The sequence below is a fragment of the Arachis hypogaea genome, chromosome 19, assembly GCF_003086295.3.
Source record: "Arachis hypogaea cultivar Tifrunner chromosome 19, arahy.Tifrunner.gnm2.J5K5, whole genome shotgun sequence".
NCBI classification, from domain to species: Eukaryota; Viridiplantae; Streptophyta; class Magnoliopsida; order Fabales; family Fabaceae; genus Arachis; species Arachis hypogaea.
The window spans coordinates 141462521-141488553 of NC_092054.1; the positions used below are offsets into that span (position 1 = coordinate 141462521).

General features: G+C 37.0%; 1 protein-coding gene, 1 long non-coding RNA gene and 1 other non-coding gene across 3 annotated transcripts; 1 reads left to right on the forward strand and 2 right to left on the reverse strand.

The window, feature by feature from the left end:
• Positions 1 to 688: 688 nt before the first annotated feature.
• On the reverse strand, positions 689 to 3856 carry LOC112776731 (putative RING-H2 finger protein ATL61). Its single transcript, XM_025820967.3, has 3 exons — positions 3007 to 3856; positions 2692 to 2789; positions 689 to 1543 (listed from the first exon to the last, which is right to left on the reverse strand). Exons 1-3 carry the CDS (start codon positions 3163 to 3165, stop codon positions 1117 to 1119), a joined length of 684 nt encoding a protein of 227 aa, XP_025676752.1. The 5' UTR covers positions 3166 to 3856; the 3' UTR covers positions 689 to 1116.
• Positions 3857 to 8966: 5110 nt separating this feature from the next.
• On the reverse strand, positions 8967 to 9072 carry LOC112781588 (small nucleolar RNA R71). Its single transcript, XR_003192357.1, has one exon. It is a non-coding gene; the product is annotated as a small nucleolar RNA R71 (small nucleolar RNA).
• Positions 9073 to 23984: 14912 nt separating this feature from the next.
• Positions 23985 to 25080, forward strand: LOC112777690 (uncharacterized). The gene is made up of 4 exons (XR_011878104.1): positions 23985 to 24119; positions 24306 to 24402; positions 24658 to 24726; positions 24943 to 25080. It is a non-coding gene; the product is annotated as an uncharacterized lncRNA (long non-coding RNA).
• Positions 25081 to 26033: the final 953 nt, after the last annotated feature.

Consider the following 26033-nt stretch of genomic DNA (forward strand, 5'->3'; position numbering starts at 1 on the left):
ATGATTGGTGTCCAATGACCCCCAGCACTCTTAAAATGAGAGAAATGTCAGCAAGGATGCCTTGTTTGTTACTACATAAAACCAATCAGCTTTCATATTCCCCACCCCCATCCCCCAACAAATAAATAAATAAATAAAAGAAAAATAAAAAATCACACTGAGTATATGCCAATATCCAACCTAGAGAAACTATGACATCACTAACTGAATAGCAATATGAATTCAAAAACATGTAGACTTGTGGAGACTTATTGTTTTGAGTAGCAATACTCTATTGCATATGGTTTCTCTGTCTAATTTATATGGTGTCACCTCAAAAGGTGAATGAAATTTCCATGTCACAGGTGGTGCAACAAATTAAAACAACTGGAGCCACAGTGATGATGAAAATATTTGGAAAGTGGAAACATTTATATGAAGGAAGAAGGAAGCAGATTCCACCTATTAAGAGACAACTGGACCCAAGAAGTTATAAATAAAACAATCCAAAAGGTGGTCATTTTTTTTCAAATACTTACTTTAAATAAAGGGACCATATCTTTAAAAGGTGATCCTCATATTGGTATCCCTTTCCCTCAATCTCAAGTATACAATGTCCATGCCTTTTCTTAAGAAAGCAAGGCCCAACATTATTGCATATCCCTTCAAAATAATAATAATAATAATTGAACAAAAAACAGGGGTAAGATAGCTAGAACCTAGCTAGAATAACTGTGTTCCCAAAACAACAACATACATCAATGGCCAGAAGAGGCAAAGACACAGAGATATAGCTCCAATTTATCTTGAGCAATTTATGGTCTTACAACTAATTACAACATACATGCGTGCGCACACGCACACACAAGGATAGAGAGAAAGAGAGAGAGGAGAGGAAGAATAAATCTCAAACACTAGCAAGTGTTGAAGCTAAAGAACAGAACAAAGGAGAGGAGAAAGTAAAAATGTAAACCCAGTGAGGGAAAACAAAACTCTTGGCTACATATACACTAAGAGCAAAGCCGTCAACCATCCTTCAGCATGCAATGGAGTTTGACCCAAATTCGGAAGATGACCTTTGCTCAATTTGTGATTTCAGAGTACCGCATCGAAAAGTGGATTTACATGAACTGGTCTCTAGAAGTTTGACGGGCTCTCTATATGCCTCTTCTCTTCATCTTTAACAAGATCGTCCGGAATAAGACAGGTGATGCTATCTGTAGCATCTGCTCCACCACCCTCGGATGGAAAACTGTCCTCTTGCATCACATTAGCCCCATGGTTGTCTGGGGTTCTCAATGGTAACCCATTATCACCCATCATACAGAGATAATGGGGGTTCTCAATGGATTCTGCGCTGCGATGAGGTCGTAAAGCAGAGCTGAATAAGGGTTGCATTAACCGCTTTCTCTCAGTAAATTCCCGCAATGATATTCGACAAACTGGACAAGTGGAATTCTGCTGCAGCCATAAGTCTATGCAGGTCACATGGAATGAGTGTCCACAGTAGGGGAGGATACGCAGAATGTCTTCACCTTGGTACTCCGAGAGGCAGACTGTACACCTGCATATACAGATAAATTAAATATCCATAACCAGGAATAATGACTGAATCCCTTTTTTCAGACATGACGAATTTCATCAGATGGCTGTTCATGTTGTGTATCCTTTAAGAATTAATGAAAAAAAAAATATAAGGTGTAACCACCTTTACAACAATAATGTAAATTTCCAATATGGTGAACAAAGTTACCAGATTGGAATAATCTTTTAGCCCATAATTTAAGAGCTAGACACACAACAAGTACTTGATGATGCTAATAATTTTTCACTTATCTCCCATGCTTAAGTTACATTCACCTCTCATTATGAGATTAATGTATTTCTCTCCAACAAAGGGAAAGAAAACCAGTAAACGACTTGTGTGTGGTTGAAAAAGTAGGATAGTATAATGATAAATCTTCCTGTTTTTTGGAGGGTGGGGGAGGTTCATGAAGATAACCATAAAGTAATGTTCACAAAAACTGAACCAAATAAACATAATTATGAACACGAGCAAAATTGAAATCTAAGAGTCCTGAAGTCTTTTGAAATGTCATGAAACAGAAGGTTACAAATGATAAGCAACAATTGAAGTACTGAACAAACTTGTAACACTATGCAGACTCAACAAAGTCGTGAAGGCACCATCTATTACACAGTTTAATTAACTACTAGTTCAAACATTTATGTTTTTAGCAGATAGCTGTTGGTTTAGCTAAATTTGAGATGCAGGCACTACTAAATTTGTACAACAGATAGTGGTTTTCTTACCTAGTTGACTTAATGATAGATACTGCGGTCTAAGAAAATGCAAAACGAGTGGAGAAGGATCACTTATAAACAAAAGAGAATACAAACTGCGCAAATTACAGGGGATTAAGCTAACATGAGTCATGACATGAAACTACAACAATAGATGGACTAACAATGGCAGCAACTAAGCCTTGTGGTCAACTATGTAGATCAAACGACACCAAAGTACCCTCCGATCATAAAATATATCCATCTTTAAACTACTTATATTTTAATCTTTCGATCTAAAGTTTTCATAGGTTTCGCTACCTTTAACTACAGAACTTCCCCCATTTGATCCACTCTTCCTATCTAGAGCCTCAACAAGCCTTCTCTGAACATGATAAGTAATTTACAGAAACAGATAGATGAACATACTGAGAATTTTCTTCAGCAGAAAAGAACTTGTCACTGAACTTCTTTGTTGGAAATTTAGCTACAGCTGTGCGTTCAAGACCATGCCAACCCCGTTCCATCTAAACACATGAAAATGTCCAATTGCTAATAATAAACACAATGCAAATAAAAATAACCATACCCAGTGCTTCTAAAAACTCAACTACAATAATTCACATAGCTAAGCAAATCCGAACACATCAAAATAAGATTAACCTTATCTTATTTGATTTCAATTTCTTCCAATAAATGATGTTGAAAAGTGAACAAAACTAAGAGTAAGAGAATGTGCATCACCATGCTAAGATTGGATCTGGAAGCAATGGGAAAGGATCTCCTTGAAGCATTCAAGTGGATTCGAGCACAGACAAGCCTCGTGCACACGAACACAATGAACATGGTGCTTACCGCAAACCCAATCACAGTCATCACCAAGTTGAGCCCAGAAGATATCATCGCGATCAAAGTAAAAAAAAAAAATCAAAACTTTTCACTCCCCAAATCGAGAAACGCAGCCCTGAAATTCAGATTCCAGAAAGAAAGGAAAAAAAATTAAGAGTGAGGAGAGTGTGAAGCAGAAAGAGGCTTCGACGAGATCAGAGGAATGTGAAGTGGGTAGGGTTTTTGCATGAAGGGAGCTGAGAGGGGAATGGAATCAAGGAATGCGTGAGAATTGGTGGAAGTGTTGGATTTTGTTCGGAGTGAAAGAGTGGGTGTGAGAGAGAGAAAAAGGGAACCCTAGAAGTAGAAGAAGGCATGGTGAGAATGAGAAACAAGAGCTGCATTGCATTGGGATTTGGATTTGGATTGAAGTTTAAGAAGAAGATGAAGTTGATAGATTCAGTTGCTCTTCATTTTTAATGCTAACATCATCATCATCATCACCATGCCCAGAATTTTCTTTTAGATCTAACTAAGTCATACTTTGTAGCTTGTAGTCTACTTATTTTATGAATTTTGCTGACAAATCTGTTTGTTAATTTATCTATAAATAAACACATTTAGAATATTGATTTTGGTTTGTGCTAATAGTGATAATCATCGAAAGGGAAAAAAAAATGTTAAAACTGTTGTGATATGAATGTCATTTAATGATATGTGATTTTTTTTTTTTTTTTAATATGGATGGTGTCAGTTTTTTAAGAGTGAAAAGTTTAAATTCTCAATATGAATTGAATTTAAAAGTTTGAAAAGTAACTCTTGTAATAGAAGTATAATCATAGGTTAAAGATATAGATATACAAGGACAGAAAAAAGAGTATTTATATATATATATATATATATATATATATATATATATATATGTATGCTACAACAATATATGAGTGAATATATATGATGAATAATTGCTATTATATTTAGATAATAATATTAATAAATATTAATATTAATATTTTTTATTTTAGATTTATTTATTTATTTATTTTATAATACGTTATTAGCACAAATTTCTGATTAAAATTTAGTAAGATTCAGATAATATATTTTTATTATGTTAAAGTTTTTTTATCTTAAATTTAATACTCTTGATATATCTGGAAACAATTACTTATCATGGATATTGGATGCCGAAATTCATCTTGATTCAATGGATCTTGGAGATACTATTAAGACTGAAAATAAAGCATGTCAAAAGGACAAAGCCAAAGTTATGATTTTTTTCGTCGTCATATTGACGAAGGATTAAAAAAATGAATATTTCATATTAAAAGATCCTACAGATCCGTGGGAGAACCTTGAAGAAATGTATAATCATAAAAAAATAGTGATACTTCTTCAAACCCGATATGAGTGGACACACTTGTGTCTACAGGATTTTAAATCCATAAATGAGTACAATTCAGCAATGTTTTGAATTATCTTACGAATGAAATTATGTGAAAAAAAGATAATTGATAATAAAATGTTAGAGAAGACTTTTTCGACCTTCCATGCCTCGAATGTGCTCCTGCAAGAGCAGTATCGAGAAAAAGAATTTAAAAAATATTCTGAGCTAATTTCTTGCATTCTTGTTGCTGAACGTAACAATGAATTGCTTTTAAAAAATCATGAAGCACGCTCAGCTGGCGCCATCTCATTTTCTGAAGCAAATGCTACAAATCATAACTCCAGAAGAGACAAAGGGTAAGACTTTGGTAACAAAAAAATTTATGGAAGAATGAAAAATTATTTTCACAAGAAAGGATCTCACCAGAAGTGAGATAAAGAAAGAAATAATAGGCAAAATAAATTAACATAGGATAAATGTTTCTGTTGTGGTGAAAAATGGGCTATTAGTCACGTACCTGTCGTACTCCAAGGCATCTAGTTGATCTTTATTAAGCATCATTTCATCCTTGAAAAAGGATGACAAAGGAAAGAAAATAAATTTTGTTTCAAAGAATGTTGTTGAAAATTACACCACTCATTATGAAGTATCTGATATCTTTGAGGATCCTTGAAAAATTGGTCATTTGGTTAATGATGGAAAAGTTTAATATTTGTGTTCATTAAGTGCTTATGTAAATAAATAATGTAAGAAACTTCTTGTTAAGTTTTATCTCTTATGTCTTTAAATTTTAAATATGATATATATAAATAATGTTTAATAAAATATTAATGTTTATGTTCAAAAATTTTAAAATCACTAAATGTGTCAAGTTTTATAATAATAATAATAATTTTTAGTATATGATACTATTTTTATATACAGTGCTACTTAGACAAACAGTTCCAATCAGGAATACAATTTTACTGTGCATGTACTTCACTCATTTTATGATCTCATTATTATTTGTCTTTGAAGAAAATGACAAGAACATATAATGAAGATGTTTGCCTTGCGGATAGTGCAAGTTCGCATACCATTATCAAAAATAGTATAGATTTTACTCATCTTGTACCAAAAGAAGAATATGTTAATACCATTATTGGCTCAGGAAATGTAATAAAAGGTTTCGTAAGAGCTATAATTTTGTTTTCCGGAAGAACAAAATTCATATAAACAATGCACTATTGTCCACTAAGTCTCTAAGAAACTTGTTGAATTTTAAAAATATTCACCGAAATGGATATCATATTGAAATAATGAATGAGAAAAATCATGAGTACTTATATATCACCACTCATGATTAAAAAAAAAAGTTATATTAGAAAAGTTATCCTCACTTTCTTCTGAGTTATATTATACTAAAACTAGTACAAATGAATTACATGCTATTGTAAACCAGAAGTTCACTAGCCCAAATGAATTCGTAACTTGGCATGATCGATTGAGTCAACCTGAAACACTACAAGAAAAAGGCATGTCGGCAAATTTTTTTCTTGCCACGCTTTAAAAGCATGGCCAAAAGGGGTCAATGGCCACGCTTTATGCGGTAGTGATTGATTAAAAGTTTGGCCACACTTTTTCTTGCCACACTTCAAAAGCGTGCTGAAAGGGGTCAATGGCTACGCTTTTATAAGGGTGGCGATTAATTAGAGATTTGACCATGTTTTTTTTTTTTGCTACGTGATGAATCCATATTTGATGATGATTTTTGGTTGAAATTGAATGGATTTCATCATATAAACTTGCACTTATTCCCTTAAATAGCATGCTTTTGAACTTTCCTCCTAATTTGTGCTTGATTATGAAAACATGCTCTTTTGTGCCTAATTTGATTAATTTTATCCCATTTGCCTTCCATTCGATGCCTTGATGTTGTTTGTGAGTGATTTCAGATGTATAAGGTAGGAATGACTTGAAGAGAATGGAAGAGGAGCATGCAAAGTGGAGGAAGCATGAAGAATCAAAGGAGAAGAGTACAGCAATGTGTGCGTACGCACAGACCTGCGTGCGTACGCACAACCATTAGAGCAGAGCCACGCGTGCGTGTGAGCCGCATCATGCACGTCGCGTGTCCATACAAGCATTGCCTAGTGTGTGTGCGCACAACCTCTTGTGCGTACACACAGGAAGAAATTTTGGCAGAGTGTGCATGCGCACACGTCTGTGCGTACGCACAGACGCACGTGCCTTCATTAAAACTGCACATGACTCACGATTTTGGTGGATTAGAGGCCCATTTCTGAAGCCATTTAGCTCATAATGAAGGGAAAATGAAGACCATAGCATAGCATAACATTAGGGTAGCTTAGGAGTAATAGTAGGGAGTTTTAGTATAGTTTTTCTTTAAGTTTTTCATCATCTCTATTAGGGTTTATACTAGGGTTTTTACATTCAAGTGCCATTTTCATTTTTTATCTTGGATTTTGCTAGCTTCCATTGTAAGTATCTCTTTATTACTACTCTTTATAGCTACATTGTTCTTACTCTTTCTTATATTTCAAGTTATAGTTCAATTTTACTTCTCTTTTGCAATTTCAATTTCTTGTTGATGAATTTGATGATTGATGATTGTTATATGCTTTCTTGAGTTGTTATTGTTGATTGAGATCATTTGTTGCTTTTAGTTTCAAACATTTTCTCATTCTTCCCATGTTTAGTGTTTTGCCTACCAAGTGTTTGACAAAATGTCAATTATGATTTTGGGCTAGTTTTCTATCTCTTGACTTGGGAAAAGTGAGCAATTGGGTTTCTAGAGTTGGAATGTCCAACATTTAGTGTCAATTCTTGGATTGTTAATTGTTCTTGTTCCTACTAACGTTAATTTGTTGCTAAGGCAATTAGCAAGCAATTTAGGATTTGTGGGTTAAGAACACTTATGCTCATTTAACTTACTCTCTGATGTGAGGGTTAATCAAGTGAGATTAATTCATTCTAATTGTCATAGTTGTGGTTCCAACAAGGAAAGGACCCTTAGCTCATTCCAAGCCAAGATACCTTTTATGCTTTAAATCTTTCATACACATTTACATTAATCCCTTTTATACCTTACTTGTCTATATTGCATAGTTAGTTCGTTAATTCCTCTATTAGTTCATTTATCACAATTTTGCATGTTCTTTTATTGCTTTATATGTTTATTTCTTCATTGAAAACCCCATGAGCATCACAACCGGAATTGTACACTCATTGGTCTTAAGTGTCCTTGGGAGACGACTCGGGAACTAAACACTCCCGGAATTGAATTGGTTTTTAATAGTGACATCTCTTTGAATTCAAACTTTGGTGTTGGTTGATTGTGAGTTTGGAACTATACTTGCAACGGAGAAATTCTATTTTTGAGAGAAATTCCTAACCCGCTTTCGGCCACACACCACTACGCTTCAAAAGCGTGGCCGTAGATAGCAACATGCACGTTTTTTAAATTCTGTCGCCACGCTTTTTATTGCCACGCTTCAAAACAGTAGCTTAAAAGGATCAATTGGCACGCTTTTAAAATGTGACTTTTTTGTTTTTGTCTTCGTCACCTTTAAAAAGCATACCCATTTCCTATTATATATATATATATATATAGCCGTCACTCACTCTTTTCATTTCTGTAAACCCTAACACAGCCATAGTTCCCTCTCTCCCAACAACCCCGGTGTCTCCCTCTCTCAACCCGTCTCAAATTTGCTTGGTTTTTGTTTGCTACTTGGCACTAATTTGTAGATAGCGCTTCTATCTAGCTAGTTTTAGTAGTTATTGATTGTTAAGTTGGTTTTTGTTTATTTGTCTACTCTTGTTTTGCTTTTCATAATTGCCTGCTTTTATTGCTTCCTCAGTTGAATGACACAGTCGCTTCCAAACCCGAGCTTGGCCCCTTTTGATCCGAAAATAGAAAGAACTTTAACTCATATTAGGCAAGCTCGGCACCGGCTAGCATTTGTGAATAGTGAATCAGGCTTGCTTGAAGAGCACACCAATTCACTATCACCATCAATCCGTGACCATCATTCTTCAATTAATGAGGAAAACTTATATTCATCTATGGGGAGTGCTGAAATCTCTTTGAGTGACTCAGGTGACAACACCATGGCGGATCCACCTCGTAGAATCACCTTAAGGGAAGCCGGAGCTCCTGATATTAACTTGCAACCGATACAAATCCGGTATCCGGCTTTGGATCCAAATTTTGAGCTCAAGACCGGCACGATAAACTTGCTCCCCAAATACAATGGACTACCCAGAGCAGACCCTTTTAAGAATCTTAAGGACTTTCAAGTTGCATGCTCCACTGCGAGAAGACATGGTGCGGATGAAGTAGCAGTTTTGGTGTTCGCTTTCCCTTTCTCTTTGGAGGGAAAAGCGAAAGAATGGTTCTATACTCAACCGGGAGATGTGATTTCCAATTGGGACTTGCTGCGTAAGAAATTTCTGGAAAAGTTCTATCCACCTCAGAAGACAGATTAGCTGCGAAAGGAAATCTCTTGCATTATGTAAAGAGATGGGGAGACTCTTTATGAGTACTGGGAGAGATTCAAGAAGTTGTTGGAAGCTTGCCCCCACCATTGTATTGAGAGTTGGTGCTTATTAGTTATTTTTGTCAAGGGATGAACCCCCAAGATAAGCTTCTTCTAGATGCCTCTAGTGGAGGATCCCTCACCAAAAACAAGACCGCCGTGGAAGCTTGGGAAATCATAGCGGACTTGGCGGACTCCACTCAACACTCAAGGGCAAGAAATCCACAACCAAAAGCTTTAAGTGAAGTTTCTCCTTCCGGAGATGCCATTTTGACTAAGACCCTTGGTGAGATGACAATTTTGTTGAGACAAATCACCCAAGGATAACAAATTCTCCAAGCTTTGCTATCTCCTCCACCTCAACCTCCAAGAATCGAAGGACCACCAATATCGTGCGGTATTTGTGCTTGTAATAACCATTACACTGATGAGTTCCCTCAACTCCAAGAGGACACTACATTAGCGGTAGCCAATCCATACCCACAAAGGTCCAACTATAATCAAGGAACTCCTCAACATGGAGGAAATCAAAACCAAGGATGGAGGGATAATTCTAACCAAAGGTGGAACGAAGCCCTTCAAGCTCAACCATACCCAAACGTGCAAGCCTACTATCATCAAGCCACCCAAGGTCAACCACAATACTAACAACCCTACCAACAATCATACCAACAACCACCACAATCTCAACCTCAAGGGAGGTATCAACATCCAAATAGTAGATCTAACCCTCCTCAAGGCAATCAAGCCCCTCCTCCTAATCAACTTTACATGAATGCCACACTTCAAATCTTTATGCAAGAGCAACGGGAGTTTCACAAGAAACAAGAAACATATATGGCTACTATTGCCGAAGCTCTCTCCCGTTTGACTCTTTCTCCTATGACTACACAAAATGCCCAACAAGCCTCAACTTCTAGTGGTTTACCTTCTCAACCCCAACCAAATCCAAAGGGAAGCATCAATGCTATCACCCTTAGGAGTGGCATCAAGTTGGATGAAATTGGTGTTGTGCCTACAAGTTTGAGTGAGGAAACCCATAATGAAGAGGTGGGAGATGATGTGGAAGTGATGAAGGATGAGGAGAAAAATGTTGCAAAAGGTGAGGAGGAACCACTCAAGGCCAAGGATCCAAAGAGGAAGAATCTGCTTGAAGAGCCTATGCCAATTCCATTTCCAACTTTGGCTAAGAAGGCTAAGAAGCAAGAAGAACTTGACCCCAACATGGTGGAAATTTTTTAGAATGTTGAAGTCACCGTCCCTCTCTTTCAAGCCATTCAACAAGTGCCCAAGTATGCCAAGTTCCTCAAAGATGTTTGCACACATAAGGTCAAGATTGGCGAATTCAACAAAAGGCCGGTAGATAATTCTATCTCTTCTCTAATTCCTGAAAAATGCAATGATCCCGGTCCATATTTGGTTACTTGTTTGATTGGTGGGATAAAGTTCATGGATTGTATGTGCGACTTGGGGGCGTGCGTAAGCATTATGCCACTCCCCATTTATGAGAGATTGAACTTGTCACCCCTAAAGAGGCCAGGGGAAAGATTTGTATTGGCAGATAAAAGCATTGTATCAGTTGTGGGGATTGCGGAAAATGTCCTAGTTAACATCCAAGGTTTACTCTTCCCGGTAGATTTTCACATCTTGGAGACCACTCCCATTGACTCAGACAAGCCATCATCCATTCTACTTGGAAGGCCGTTTTTGAAGGCATCCCGGTTCAGGCTGGATGCACATTCAGGAGTCTATTCTTTTGAGGCCGATGGCAAGGTAGTAAAGTTCACTTTGGAGGAATCCAAGAAACCCATTCTCGAAGCCTACTCTATCTTTGGGTGCGATATAATTGAAGATCAAGTGATTGAGGTTGGAAAAGAACAAGAAGAAGAGAATGTTGCCAAGAAGTCTAATTCAATGGATCACACTCAACCCAAGAATGCCAAAGAGTTGGAGATTTTTCTCCTTGGAGAGGTCTCAAATTGATCAATGAAGCCATGCAAAGTCCAACTTAGGACTTTAAACCAAAGTTCTTGGTGGGAGATACCCCACCATAGTAACATTGTTCCAACTTTATCCTTTGTTTAAAACTTTTTGAATTAGTTGCTTTCTTGTGATATGATGATTAGCTTAGGTTTGGTTTGATGTTTTTTTTTAGTTAAATAAGTTGAATTGCTTGTGGATCATGAATTTGTGAATGTTTGTATGATTTGGGGTTGATATGTTGATGTACTAAAGGTTGGTACCTTAGTTTTGAAAAGAAAAATTTTTATGAAACAGGACATCTGTGCGTACGCACCCTGCTGTGCGTGCGCACACAACTACGTTTTTCACCATCTGTGCGTGCGCACGAGCTTGTGCGTCCGCACACCCCTTGCAGTGCCCTCTGGTCGCAACGCCAGCACAGTCTGTGCGTACGCACGCATTTCCCTTTTTGCGCTATCTGTGCGGCCGCACAGACGTGTGCATCCGCACACCAATTGACAACCCCTCTGGTGGGAGCGTTGGCATGAGTTGTGCACGTGAACACCCCTCTTTCTAGCCACCCCTGTGCGTCCACACGCTTTAATGCAACCCCTCTGGTGGGAGCGATCGCACGCTTTGTGCGCTCGCATCCCCTTATCTTTTTCGCGTCTTGTGCGTGCGCACACACCCCTCTTTCTAGCCACCCCTGTGCGCGCGCTCACAACTGTGCATCCGCACACTCCAATACACACTCTCTATTTACAGTGATCGCACGCTGTGTGCGTTCGCACCCCTCTGATTTCTGCCTTCTGTGCGTACGCACACGACTCGTTTTGGGCAATAATAGGGCACGCTCCCCTGTTGAGCAGCAGCTCCCTTCTTTTCTTCTTCTCTTCACTGCTGCTGCTCTTTACCTCTGCCCAGCCTCTCAGGCGACTCTGCCACCGTCTCTCTCTCTCCTCACCCTTTCATTCTTTTATTCTTTCCTTTCTTTCTCTTTTCTCTCTTCACCATCGGTGAGTTTTTTTCTCCTCTGGTGCTTTTCCGGCGAAATCCAACCGTCACAAGCTCGCAATGGCTATAAGGAGTGCCATTGTTTCTTCCCCAATTCTTGTTTTCTCAACCTTCAATTTTCAGGTTCTTATTTTCTTTTTGTGTTGATTTTTGAAATTGTGTTTATTTTCTTTTCATGTTGCTTAGATTAAGTTTATTACTTTCTTTGTCTCTCTTTGTATTGCAAGTGTTGATATTTGATTGTTGGGTTGATTATGATTGAATTTGAGCATTAATTGTGATAAACTTGCACATTGCATACCACATACTTGATAAAATGCCTCAATGAACATTTTGTTTGATTCATATGACATGGCCATCATATGCATTCAATTTATCTCTTGTTAGGCATATTGTATGAATTGTGCAACTTCAATTATGACTTTTGATGACAATCAAGTTGAATTTACCAATGCATTTCCTTGTTTGTATGCTTGAAGTTCCAAACCCCCAACCCTTTCATGACTTGTGTACTTTGTTGATGGGTGATTTTGGTGCAAATGCATTGTGCTTTGTGGAATTAAACTTTCATTGTTCATCGCGGAATTTTGATTAAGTGATCACTTTACAAATGTTCAACTTTTGATGATGTCTTGATCAAACATGTTTTGGCTTTAAATCAAGAACATTGTACATGTGATTACCACTTCTTGAAAATGAACAATTGACAAGTCACTTTGATTGAATGGTTATTGTTGTTGTACAACCTCTTTTGTTAATGAACTTTCATGCCGACAACCTCAATGACCATTCCACTCAAAGAATTTAAATGAATCATTTAGTGCTTGCTTGAAGTTGCTTTCATGTCCATGCTTTAGATTTGCAACTTAAGCACTTGATTGAGAAGCATTGAACTTTGATTGTTTTACAGTGTGATTGCCGTTTATCAAGCCGGTGTGTGTGTTCTTACCACGCGCATTTTTAGAATACACACACTGTTGTCTCTTAATTCACACTATTTTGAAAGCTTCCAATTGAGAATTTAAATTCTTCTTCAGTTTATTTGTGCTTCCTCAATAATCTTGTTTTATTTGTTGCCGGATAATCTTGAAATCTTTTGTTTTTGATTCTTCTTTTTAGGATGCAGAAGAAAGGTAAAGCACCGGTTACACCACCAGTTGTGCAACCAACAATTCACCCTCCTAATATTTGGTTGAAGCGCCAAGGTGCGAAACCAAGTACCTTGGTTAACCGAAGAGTCGACTTCCAATATGAAGCAATTGAGAAAAGAACAATCCATTGGGAGAAGACACTGAAGGTTCCAAGCAAGTACAAGGCGATTATTCACGAAAGGATTGCCTCACTTCATTGGAGATTTCTTGAGCAAGACCCTATTGAAGTTAATGAATCCATGGTGCGGGAATTCTATGCGAACTACCAAGCTTGGGAAGAGGAGTCAGTATTCCTCCGGGGAGAGATGTTGGACACTCCAACAAAGCTCTAGAAGCTATTTTGAAGATCCCCCATATTCCGCCTGAGAAAGATGATTATTCAAAGATCAAAGCAGACATGTTCAAGGGGAGGATGTCTTTGGCTCCTATTCTTAAGAGAGTTGGCCGTCCTGGTTTATCTTGGGAGTTTAGCAAAGGGAGAAAATATGTTTCCACTAGTATCTCTTACTCCGATTTAAATGCTGAGGCGTGTATATGGCATCAGATTGTGGCGGACTACATCATCCCGAGCACCCATGCTACCCATGTTAGATTTAGAACTGCTTTGCTACTTTGGGCTATTATGGAAGGAAAGAACATAGCCATTGTACTTTTGATGCACAAATCGATTTGGAAACTGGTTGAGAAGAAAAAGATCAACATTCCATTTCCATCGATGGTGATGCGTTTAGCAATAGCAGCGGGGGTTGAGAGGCAACCGATAGACGTCATGTTCGAGAGTCCAAGAGGTAACAAGTTCATTCCGAGGGGAGAATTGGATGGATCATCAAAGAAGACACCCTCCAAGAAGAAGGCACCCACATCACCACCATCAAATCTACCGACTTCATCAATTCCTTTACCGTTTTTCTGGCCTCTTCCGGAATTATTCCAAGACATCTTGCACGATATCCACCACATGGAGCATCTGGAGCAAAAGCGTTTCGAGTGGATAGCGGCAAAGCTAGAAGGAAGAGACCTCGGCCCAACTCCTGAGGCTTCATCCAAGCTAGTTGGGGAGGAGCATGATGAAGGTGACCAACCCATTTCCGAGACCACCGGCTGAAGGTAGACCCCTGAAGTTATTTTTCTCCCAGATCGTAAGCATGCACGGAGGACCGTGCACGAATTAAGTGTGGGGGAGGATCGGCGACTTTGTAAGGGTAAAATTCTTTTCTCAAAACACTTTACAATACTCTTTTAGTTCTTTTTCTTCATTTTTAGTAGCTTTATCTCTATTACATATTGGTTGGTTTGTTTGTATATATCTCTTTATTGTTCATAATTATATGGTAGTTAATGTTTGCATGTTGCATGATAGAGTGAATAAGTTTGGTGAAACACCAAGGAATTTCCATGAAATCTTTCTTAGGGCATACCATTGATTGAATTGAAGAAAAATCTTGTGTTTTTCAACTTGCTTGAAGTATTCTGTTTGTAGAACATAGAAAAGAGCTAGAACAACATACCTTGTGAGATTTGAGCTCTAATAGATGGTTGCATTTTTCAACCATAATTTTTGTTCTTGTGTGATTATACTCTTTTTTTATTGTGATCATTGATTTGCATGATTCTTTATGTTCTGTATTTGTTGTTTGGATGCATTTAGCATGATTGAGGCTATCTTTAATGTTGAACTCACCAACCTATATGGCCAACCCTTGCATTCATCTTTGTGAACCTCTGTTGAGCCTGTAAATCCCCTTTTGTTCTAATTTTAGCACATTATTCTCCCTTAAGCAAAAAACCATTGATATCTCTGAATTACTCTTTGATTAGCTTGGGTGGATTAATGTGTATATTCTAAATGTGGGGAGAATTGTTGGGAAGCAATTGTGATAGAGGCATGGAACTCATTGTAAAAAATTGACAATTGGGTAATGCTCATGCATTCATTGTTTTAAGTCATATGTATCTCTTGTGCTAACAAAGATAAAAAATAATTTAAAAAAAAAACTTGTGCAATAGAATGTGAAATAAAAAGTTGAAATAAAGGATGCATATGTTCATGTTTCGAAAGGAAAGTGCATGAGTAGGGTGAGATAGGAGAAAAATGGGTAGATAGGTGAACGGGCGGAAAATTGCCGATTAAGAATTTATAATAAGAACAGCGTTGCAAGTACAGTTCTTAACCGACGAAAATTCCGCTTATCAATTTAAAAAGAGTTGTTACAATTTAAGAATAAAATATTGGGAGTAGAATTCTCAGGTCGTCTCCCAACGAGTTGACAAAAGAATGCTATTTTATTGGTCAGGAATTTTTTCCGAGAAATTTTAGAATTGGAGAACAGAAAAATAAATAATTATAAATTGAAGCACTGAAAATTAACAAGAGGTTTTATGTAATTAAAATAAAAAGCCTTGACTGGAAAAAGATTAATTGGAAGTTCTATCCTTGTTGGATTTTTCCAAGTGTAATAGCAAGAGGTTGTTGTTCTACTTAGTTATCCTTTACCTAATAAAGGAAAGTCAAGCAACTAACCAACTCTGATTCCCAAGTCCTAATCCTCTCCTAAGGAAGGATTAGAGTTAGAGACTAGAGAGCCAGCCAACGACTTCCAAATTGCAATTAACACTTGAGTATTCCAACTCAAGGATCCCCTTTTAATCAACTCCCAAGTCAAGTTGGAAGTCTACTCCATTGACATGAATGCCATTTTCATAAACCATAAAAGGGAATAAAAAGAAGACATGATAAATTAAATATAATAATAACTGAAATTTAATTAAAGGTAAAAATAATTCTTTGCATTAATAAATCCCAAAATAAAAAATATCCATACTTAAATCTGAACAGGGTTAATGAGCGATTAAAAGAGTAAAGAAATAAAGAAACAAACTAGAATAATGGAAACTTCAACGGAGGTAGTAACTCTTCTCAATATCCAAATCAAAAGCATAAGACCCTAAAACTATGAATGTGAAGAAAACCTAGAGGAAGTAGTATCTCTCTTTAAGATTCAAAACCAAAAACTAAAAACTATGCGAATGAGAATGTGTGTTGAGTCTCTGCTTGTCCCCTAGCTCTAGTCTGTGTTTCTGGGCCAAAAACTGGGTCCAAACTCAGTCCAAAATCGCCCCCAGCGTCTTCTGCGTTTTCTGCATGTGGCGCATGTCACGCGTACGCGTCAGTCACGCGTACGCGTCGATGGTCATTGACGATCGAACTTCTGCTAGTAAAGAATTTTATGAAAATAATCGCGTTGTAAGTATAGCTTCTAAACCAACAGAGAATCCTTTCGTACAAAGTTTGGTTGTCACAAGTAACAAAATCCAATAAAATTTATAACCGAAGTATTTAAACCTCAGGTCATCTTCTCAAAGAATTGCAGGGAGGTGTGATTTATTATTGATTATGGAATAAGCTGTGTTTTTGGGTTTTTGAAATAGAGAACAAGTAATTTAAATGGCAAGAAAAATAAATTAATAATTAGAAAAACTCTTGGCAAGGTATGAGAACCGGAAATTCCATCCTAGTTATCCTTATCAGGTGTGATGAGAATTATGTATTGCTCCCACTTAGTTAACCCTTACTAAATAAAGGAAAGTCAAGTGGACTAATTAACTTGATTCCTCAAGTCCTAGTCAACTCCTATGGAAAGACTAGCTTTAGAGGGATCCAAATCAATAAGCAATTCCCAATTTTCAATCAACCGCTGAATTTGACAACTCAGGTGTCACCAATTACTTATCCAAAGCTAAAAGGGAATGAAATCTACTCGAATAAAAATGCATTTTCATCAATTAAAGCTAAGAGTATCATAATTCTGAAATACCTCAAATTGCATTTAAACACAAATTCAAATCTAACATGGGAAGGTTCATAAGCCAATTTGGGAACATAAGTAATTAACAAGTAAAAGCATTAGAGTAAATAAAAGTAGAAGAGAAATATAAATTAAAAGAACATTGAACCTGGAATGCAGAAATAACCATAAACTAAGAGAAATCCTAGTCCTAAAAACCTAAGAGAGAGGAGAGAATCTCTCTCTCTAAGAACTACATCTAAAACCTAAAATTGTGAATTATGAATGTTGTGTCCATTCCCTCATTGATTCCCCCATTCTCTGGCTTCTATTCTGTGTTTCTGGGCTTGGATTTGGGCCGAAAAAGGGTCCAGAAATCGCTGGGGGCGACTTCTGCAATTTTCTACACGTGGTGTCCATCACGCATGCACGTGGGTCACGCGTCCGCGTGGGTCACGCGTGCGCGTTGTTTGGAGATTTTTCTTGCCACGCGTACGCGTCGTTTGCATTTTGCGCTAGGCACGCATCTGCGTCGTCCATGCGTGCGCGTCGTCCATGGGTGTGCGTCGCTTGTATTTTCTTCAAAAACTCCATTTTGTGCGTTCCTTCCATTTTTGCATATTTCCTTTCTGTCCTCTAAGCCATTCCCGCTCTATGAAGTCTGAAAATACTTAACACACAGATCATGGCATCAAATGGTAACAAAGGATAATTAAAATAATTATTTTTAAGGCATAAGAAACATGTTTTCACATATCATAGAATAATGAAGGAATTATAAAACCATGAAATTTATATGAATAAGTGGGTGGAGAATTGATAAAAACACTTAATTGAGCACAAGATGAATCATAAAATAGGGGTTTATCAGTCATCTTCGCGTGTCACGCGTACACGTCAGGTACGCGCACGCATCGCTGTGAAAATCTCCAAGTTGCGTGCACGCGTGAGCCATGCGTGCGCGTCGATGCTCGCTGGTCATCTCCTTTGTTTCTTGTGTTTCTTCCATTTTTGCAAGCTTCCTTTCCATCCTCTAAGCCATTCCTGCCCTATATAGCCTGAAAACACTTAACGCACAAATCACGACATCGAATGGTATAAAGGAGAATTAAGAATACACAATTTAAAAGCTTAGGAAGCGAGTTTTCAATCATAGAACAAAATTAGGAAGAAATTGTAAAATCATGCAAATTATATGAATAAGTGTGCAAAGACTTGATAAAAACCACTCAAATAGCACAAGATAAACCATAAAATAGTGGTTTATCAATAGGTTGCATTATTATGAGTATATAGGCGATATAGGATTAGGTGGACACTTAAGCTAATCAAAGAACTAATTCTTTAAGTCCACTTAACCATATTTATCCTACCTAAACCCTAGCCCAATTACAACCCTCCAAAGACCTCATGATATTTATTTTTTATGCATCAAATACTAGTTGATTGTTAGATGACTTGCAAATCTTTGAAAAGCATGATTAAAGGAGAATTGAGTGATTAAGCCCTAAACACTGAGCGAATTGAGTGAATACACATTCGGTGAGGGGTTCGATCGCTCAATTCTATGTTCTTGCATCTCATATTGTATCTTCTTACAAGTTGTTTGTTGGTTAGTTTTAAAAATTTCAATTCAACTCTTTGGACATTAATTTTAGTGCATAAACTCTTTGAATTGGCCCTAAAGCTTTCTTGTGATAGATTGAAATTTCATGGTTTATTTTAATAACTCCTGGCATAGTACATATTGGTAGTAACATTTAGGATAGTTGCATGCATATAGGTAGTACATAGAATAAATCGTTTTTTCTTTCATCTATCTCCTTTGAGTGTGTTTAGCAAGAGGACATGCTAGTGTTTAAGTGTGGAAAAATTGATGAATCCATATTTGATGATGATTTTTGGTTGAAATTGAATGGATTTCATCATATAAACTTGCACTTATTCCCTTAAATAGCAATCTTTTGAACTTTCCTCCTAATTTGTGCTTGATTATGAAAACATGCTCTTTTGAGCCTAATTTGATTAATTTTATCCCATTTGCCTTCTATTCGACACCTTGATATTATTTGTGAGTGATTTCAGATGTATAAGGTAGGAATGATTTGGAGAGAATGGAAGAGGAGCATGCAAAGTGGAGGAAGCATGAAGAATCAAAGGAGAGGAGCACAGCGATGTGTGCGTACGCACAGACCTGCATACTTACGCACAACCATCAGATCAGAGCCACGCGTACGCATGAGCCGCATCGTGCGCGTCGCGCGTCCATACAAGCATTGCCTAGTGTGCGTGCACACAACCTCTTGTGCGTACGCATAGGAAGAAATTTTGGCAGAGTGTGCGTGCGCACACGCACACGTCTGTGCGTACGCACAGGTGTCTGCACATGCCTTCATTAAAACTGCACGTGACTCGCGATTTTGGTGGATTGGAGGCCCATTTCTGAAGCCATTTAGCTCATAATGAAGGGAAAATGAAGACCATAGCATAGCATAACATTAGGGTAGCTTAGGAGTAGTAGTAGAAAGCTTTAGTATAGTTTTTCTTTAAGTTTTTCATCATCTCTATTAGGGTTTATACTAGGTTTTTACATTCAAGTGCCATTTCTATTTTTGATCTTGGATTTTGCTAGCTTCCATTATATTGTAAGTATCTCTTTGTTACTACTCTTTATAGCTACATTGTTCTTACTCTTTCTTATATTTCAAGTTATAGTTCAATTTTACTTCTCTTTTGCAATTTCAATTTCTTGTTGATGAATTTGATGATTGATGATTGTTATATACTTTCTTGAGTTGTTATTGTTGATTGAGATCATTTGTTGCTTTTAGTTTCAAGCATTTTCTCATTCTTCCCATGTTTAGTGTTTTTGCCCACCAAGTGTTTGACAAAATATCAATTATGATTTTGGGCTAGTTTTCTATCTCTTGGCTTGGGGAAAGTGAGCAATTGGGTTTCTAGAGTTGGAATGTCCAACATTTAGTGTAAATTCTTGGATTGTTAATTGTTATTGTTCCCACTAACGTTAATTTGTTGCTAAGGCAATTAGCAAGCAATTTAGGATTTGTGGGTTAAGAACACTTATGCTCATTTAACTTACTCTCTGATGTGAGGGTTAATCAAGTGAGATTAATTCATTCTAATTGTCATAGTTGTGGTTCCAACAAGGAAAGGACCCTTAGCTCATTCCAAGTCAAGATACCTTTTTTGCTTTAAATCTTTCATACACATTTACATTAATCCCTTTTATACCTTACTTGTCTATATTGCATAGTTAGTTCGTTAATTCCTTTATTAGTTCATTTATCACAATTTTGCATGTTCTTTTATTACTTTATATGTTTATCTCTTCATTGAAAACTCTATGAGCATCACAACCGGAATTGTACACTCATTGGTCTCAAGTGTCCTTGGGAGACGACCCGGGAACTAAACACTCCCGAAATTGAATTGGTTTTTAATAGTGACATCTCTTTGAATTCAAACTTTGGTGTTGGTTGATTGTGGGTTTAGAACTATACTTGCAACGGAGAAATTCTATTTTTGAGAGAAATTCCTGACCCGCTTTCGGCCACACACCACTACGCTTCAAAAGTGTGGCCGTAGAGAGCAACAGGCACGTTTTTTAAATTCTGTCGCCACGCTTTTAATTGCCACGCTTCAAAATAGTGGCTTAAAAGGATCAATTGGAACGCTTTTGAAACATGAATTTTTTGTTTTTGTTTTTGTTTTTGTCACCTTTAAAAAGCATACCCATTTGCTATATATATCCTATTTGCCGTCACTCACTGTTCTCATCTCTGCAAACCTTAACACAGCCATAACTCCCTCTCTCCCAACAACCCCAGTGTTTCCCTCTCTCAACCCGTCACATCCCCTCCCTCCAACCTGTCGCAGCACCTCCGTCCATCCCTCACTCGTCGCATATGCCCCGCGCCACCGTCTACCTGTCCCTCACTCATCATACCAACCGTCAGCACCACCCGTCAGTGTCACCCGTCAGCACTAACCGTTATTCTGCTACTCTGTCTCTTTCTCTCTACATGGACTCTCACTCTCCCTCCTCCGTCGTCATCATCGTCGTCGGTGCCGGCGTCTCTAGTGTTTATCCATGAATCGGCAGTAAGATCTGGAAGGAAACATTTGGTGGCGTCTACGTCAATCTCGCCACTAGATGGATTGCCGGCGTTGGTGGTAAAGAGTCAAATCCTGGTTTAGGGTTTTTTTTCTAAACTTCTAATTATTTGATTTTTTTATCTCATTTCGCTATGCTTTAAATTATTTAATTTTTTGTTATGATTTTTTACTTATTTGTTCTGGTTCTTTTTCTGAGGATTTGTTTCTGTTTTGATTGTTTTTATGATTTTTGGTTATGATTATTTGTTCTGAAATTGAACAATGTCCAAGTTAAGCTGGATTTTGGGAATGCTTTAGACACACACACATCATCATCATCATCATCTAGTTTAATGTTCGTGAAGATAGTTAATTATGATCAGTGTTATTACCCCCTGTAACATCACTTCATTGTACTTGATGGATGCATTTCTCTGTTTTGATCCCTTCAAGATGAAACCTTCTTTGATACACATTCACATATATTATTGGTATCTCTTCCAGCCAATTTGCTTATGTCATGAATTTCGAATTTCGTGTATAGATGAATGCGTGCCGACTAAACTCAAGAAGGCTATCATGCAAGCAAGGATGGACAAGAAACTCACTCAAGCACAACTTGCTCAGGTACCACACTATTCTTTTGCTCTTTCACCCTTTCACCAAATATGTTGTTCACCCATTCATGCTGATAATGTATACTTTGACACTATTAATGACGATTCTGTCACTCGCAAATTATCAACAAGAAGCTTCAAGTGATTGATAAACCACTATTTTACGGTTTATTTTGTATTAAATTGAGTGAATTTTATCAACTATTCTTACACTTATTCATATAAATTGCATGGTTTTACAAATCCTTCCTAATTTTATGCTATGATTGAAAACATGCTTCTTTGGCTTTAAATTTGCTAATTTTAATCCTCTCTCATTACCATTCGATGCTGTGATATATTTGTTAAGTGTTTTCAGGGTTTATAGGGCAGGAATAGCTTAGAGGATGGAAAAGAAGCATGCAAAAGTGGAAAGAACACAAGAAATTAAGGATTTCAGAATCTGGTAGCGACGCACACGAGTGGATGACACGTACGCGTGACTGGTGCAGCATACAAATGACGCGCACGCGTGGCTGATGCCTACGCGTGGCCAGTGAAAAGTCCAGCGATGCGTACGCGTGACAGAGCGTCACGTGCTGCAATAAACAGAATTTGCTGGGGGCGATTTCTGGGCTGCTTTTGACCCAGTTTAAGGCCCGAAAATACAGATTAGAGGCTGCAGAGTGGAGCTGGAAGGGGGACACTTTTCATTCATTCATAATTTAGGTTTTAGGATTTCTACTCCAATTTCTTCTTAGATTTAGATTTAATTTCTGTTTTTATTTACAACTCCTTGCAATTTATTGTTCTAGCACATTTGTTCTTCAATTCTACTTGTTATTTCCTTCACTTTGTTATCCTTATGTTTATGCACTCTTGATACTTTGGATCTTTGTTAATGCAATTTATATGTTCATGTTGTTATTGTTTTCTTCAGTTGTCATTGTTAATTTCTTTCAATTGGTAGTTGTTAGATTTGATTATTGTTACAATTTTACCATGCTTTTATTCTGTGTCTACCAAGTGTTTGATAAAATACTTGGTTGAATTTTAAATTAGATTTTTGTATTCTTAGCTTGGATTGAGTAATTTGGAGACTCTTGAATTGTCAAAGTGTCTTGTTGGTTGGTGATTGGAAGTTGCTAGTTAGCTTGAGCTTCACTAACTCTAGTCTTCGATTAGGACTTGTGAACTCAAGTTGATTTGCTCACTTGACTTTCCTTCAATTGTTAGAGGTTAACTAAGTGAGAGCAATTTGCAATTACCATCATAATTGACAATGATAATGAGGATAGGAATTTCAATTCTCATCCCTTGCTAGGACTTTTCTTAGTTGTTAGTTATTTTTCTTGTTATTTACATTCCTTGCTTATTAAACTCAAAACCCAAAAAGGTACAATCTCATAACCAATAATAAACATACTTCCCTGCAATTTCTTGAGAGACAACCCGAGGTTTAAATACTTCGGTTAATTTTATTGGGTTTGTATTTGTGACAAACAATTTAAACATTGACCGAGGATAATTTGTTGGTTTAGAACTATACTTGCAATGCGACATTTTTGTGAAAATCTTTATCGACAGTTTTCCTCCGTCAGTGATCCAAGAGTACGAGTCAGGAAAAGCGATTCCAAACCAATAGATAATTAGCAAGTTGGAGAGGGCCCTTGGTGCCAAACTGTGAGGCAAGAAATAAGCAAAGCAAATCCAAGTACACTAACGTTGGTGTCTGTAATTAGCTGCTGTGTTTTTCACTTTGAGAAGGGTGGCTGTTAAGGTGTATTTTGCATGCTGAAACATAGAAAAATTTTGTCATTATGATTTCTTAGTATACATTCTATTATGATCCGTTCTATTGGATTTTTTTAGTCACAACATGTTGAATTTTTCCTGTGAAGTCCTTGGATATATTGAAAGAAATAAGGTAGTTTTCCAAAAGCTACTCCGCTTATCCTAATTATTGTGCTTTGGCTGTTGATTTGTAATAAAATCATTTACTATCTATCTAGTAGGAGGGCCAAAATAAGTTTTTCTTATTTGTAGTTAGCTGTTTAACATTTTGGAAATTGCATTTACTTTAAATAATTATCCTCAAATTATTACTAGGACAAGATATTGATCTACACAACAACAAAAAAGAGATAGTAAAACTTGTAGTGTTTTTAAATTTATAAAGCTATGCAATTTTCTTCTAAAATATATTATCATGTTCTTGGTCTTACTGTATGATGCATTTACTTTGACCATTTTGAAAATTGCATTTGTTTTCAGGTGACAAATGATATATTCACTAAAGAAGATGGTGAGTTGTTGGTGAAACACAAAGCTCTTCCTGAGCAAAGGATACGTACTGTAGAAACTAGGGGCTGCTCGCATGTCACGATTCAAGATGACATCAGTATTAATCTTGGACCATTGGAAGAACTTTCAAATTTATACAAAAGCAGATATACTTCTATGTGAATCAAGAGGAGGTATTTTTTCCATGAATAATTGTTAGCTATACTTTGAATAGGGCTAAATATTTTCTTTTTACAAGATTGCTTGTAATATATGATATTACACATATATAATTTCATCACGTTAGAAATTGAGCTCAATTAAAAAAAATTGGATGCTCACGGAACTTCTTCAGATAATCTGGCTGCCAATTTCAACAGGAAACTGGCTTACTATATCATTTACATAATAGATGTATCTGGTGGCGATAAAATTTCTCGAAAAGGTGGTCCTAGAATCACACAGGCTGATCTCCTTGTAAGTGATATGCATGGCTGTTGAATAGCACTAAAACTGATTGATATATATTTTCTTCACATTGTAATAAAGTGATATCGTGTAAATTATTAGTTCTATTATAAAGGTTTCTGTTATATATTGATGTCATGCTTATTCATGCAAAAATTGTTAGAAAATTGATTGATTTGTAACATAATTGATAACCTTGATCATCTTGAGAAATAAAGAAATACGATTCTGATGAGATTATTACAATTTGTGCTCTTGGAGCAGCTGCCCGCTAGTAATTCTGCCCCCTTGCACAACTTACATGGTTTTGGAAATTTAAGCGAGATTATCAAGGTACCATGATTTTTTTAAATAGTATATAATCTTTTGTGGAATGTTCAGTGTGATCAATATTCATGTATTTTCTATGTTTTATGCAATTAACTTTGAAATATGTAAATGCATTGATCCAAAATTAAAGGTTCCTTTTATTCATGTATCTTGCATTAATCAATCATAGGATATATATGGATATAGGCTTGAATTTTTTAACCTACGTCAATTTTTCAGGCTTTGGAGGAAGATGATCCTGTTCCTGAATTAGGAGAAGCAGCAAAATCATTATATTGTAGAGCTATGAGGACACAATTCCCTATTGGTGGCGGTTCTTTTGGGATTACACAATACTCTGAAAACCAGATGAGGCAGAATGAGATTGAACTTGATGCTGCACAACGTGCTCTTTGAGAATTTAGAATTATGAACGATCTACAAGACCATATAATTCATGAAGGTTATTTTGGAAATCCAAAGATCATTCATGGTGCAGATGCTAGAACAGAACAATTTGGAAATACTATGTAGGCAAGTGTGTGTTTTTTTAATTTTTATATATCACTAGGTTCACATTGTAAAGTCTTGCACATATCCTTATTCTGTTTTGGTTGTATAAATACAGGAAAAAAATACAAAAGAGGATAAAAGGTAAAAAGATTCAAAATCCCCCACAATTATAATGTTGGCAAATGATATATCAGGGAGCAACATAGTGTGATTACCTGATGTGCTTAATGACTCTGTTAATAAGTGATAGGATTGATTCAATGAACTTGGTCATAGGGTTTATGATTTGATGATTTAGCTAATGTAATATTGGATCCTCTTCAAATAAGGCTAGACTGATTTCAACTAGTGTTTTCAAATAGCGGTTATGGCGGCGCCATAACGTTATGGCGTGGTGGGTTTTGACCCTGCATGCCACCATATAGGGGGCGCCGCGTTGGGGTTTTAACGGGGGGCGCCATGGCGGAACGCGATTCAAATGGGGAAATAGCAGGGATTTTTGGATTTTCCAGAAAAATCTGAGGGTGTTTTGGGTAATTTAAGAAACCTAACTGATCCTACTAACCACTAACCCTAATAATCAGCCTCTTATTCAAAAACTCCCTCCTCTGCCTCATCTTAAAAAAAAAAATACTCTCTGTCTCTGTTCTCTCATCTTTGCGAGGCTGATCTCTGCGCCACGCCGCCACCCATCGCTGCTGCTCGTCGCCACCGCTACTGGTGGCACCAATCATCAATGCTGCTCATCACCACAGCCACTCCTTGCTACCACTGCTAACCACGCTTCCTTCTCTGGTTCATACATCTTGTTTCACCTT

Coding starts and splice junctions, on each gene's coding strand:
- LOC112776731 (XM_025820967.3), bottom strand. CDS start 3,165: ATGATATCTTCTGGGCTCAACTTGGTGATGACTGTGATTGGGTTTGCG. Junction 2,790..3,006: donor CCAGATCCAATCTTAGCATG/GTGATGCACATT, acceptor TCATGTGTTTAG/ATGGAACGGGGTTGGCATGG. Junction 1,544..2,691: donor TCTGCTGAAGAAAATTCTCA/GTATGTTCATCT, acceptor CTGTATATGCAG/GTGTACAGTCTGCCTCTCGG.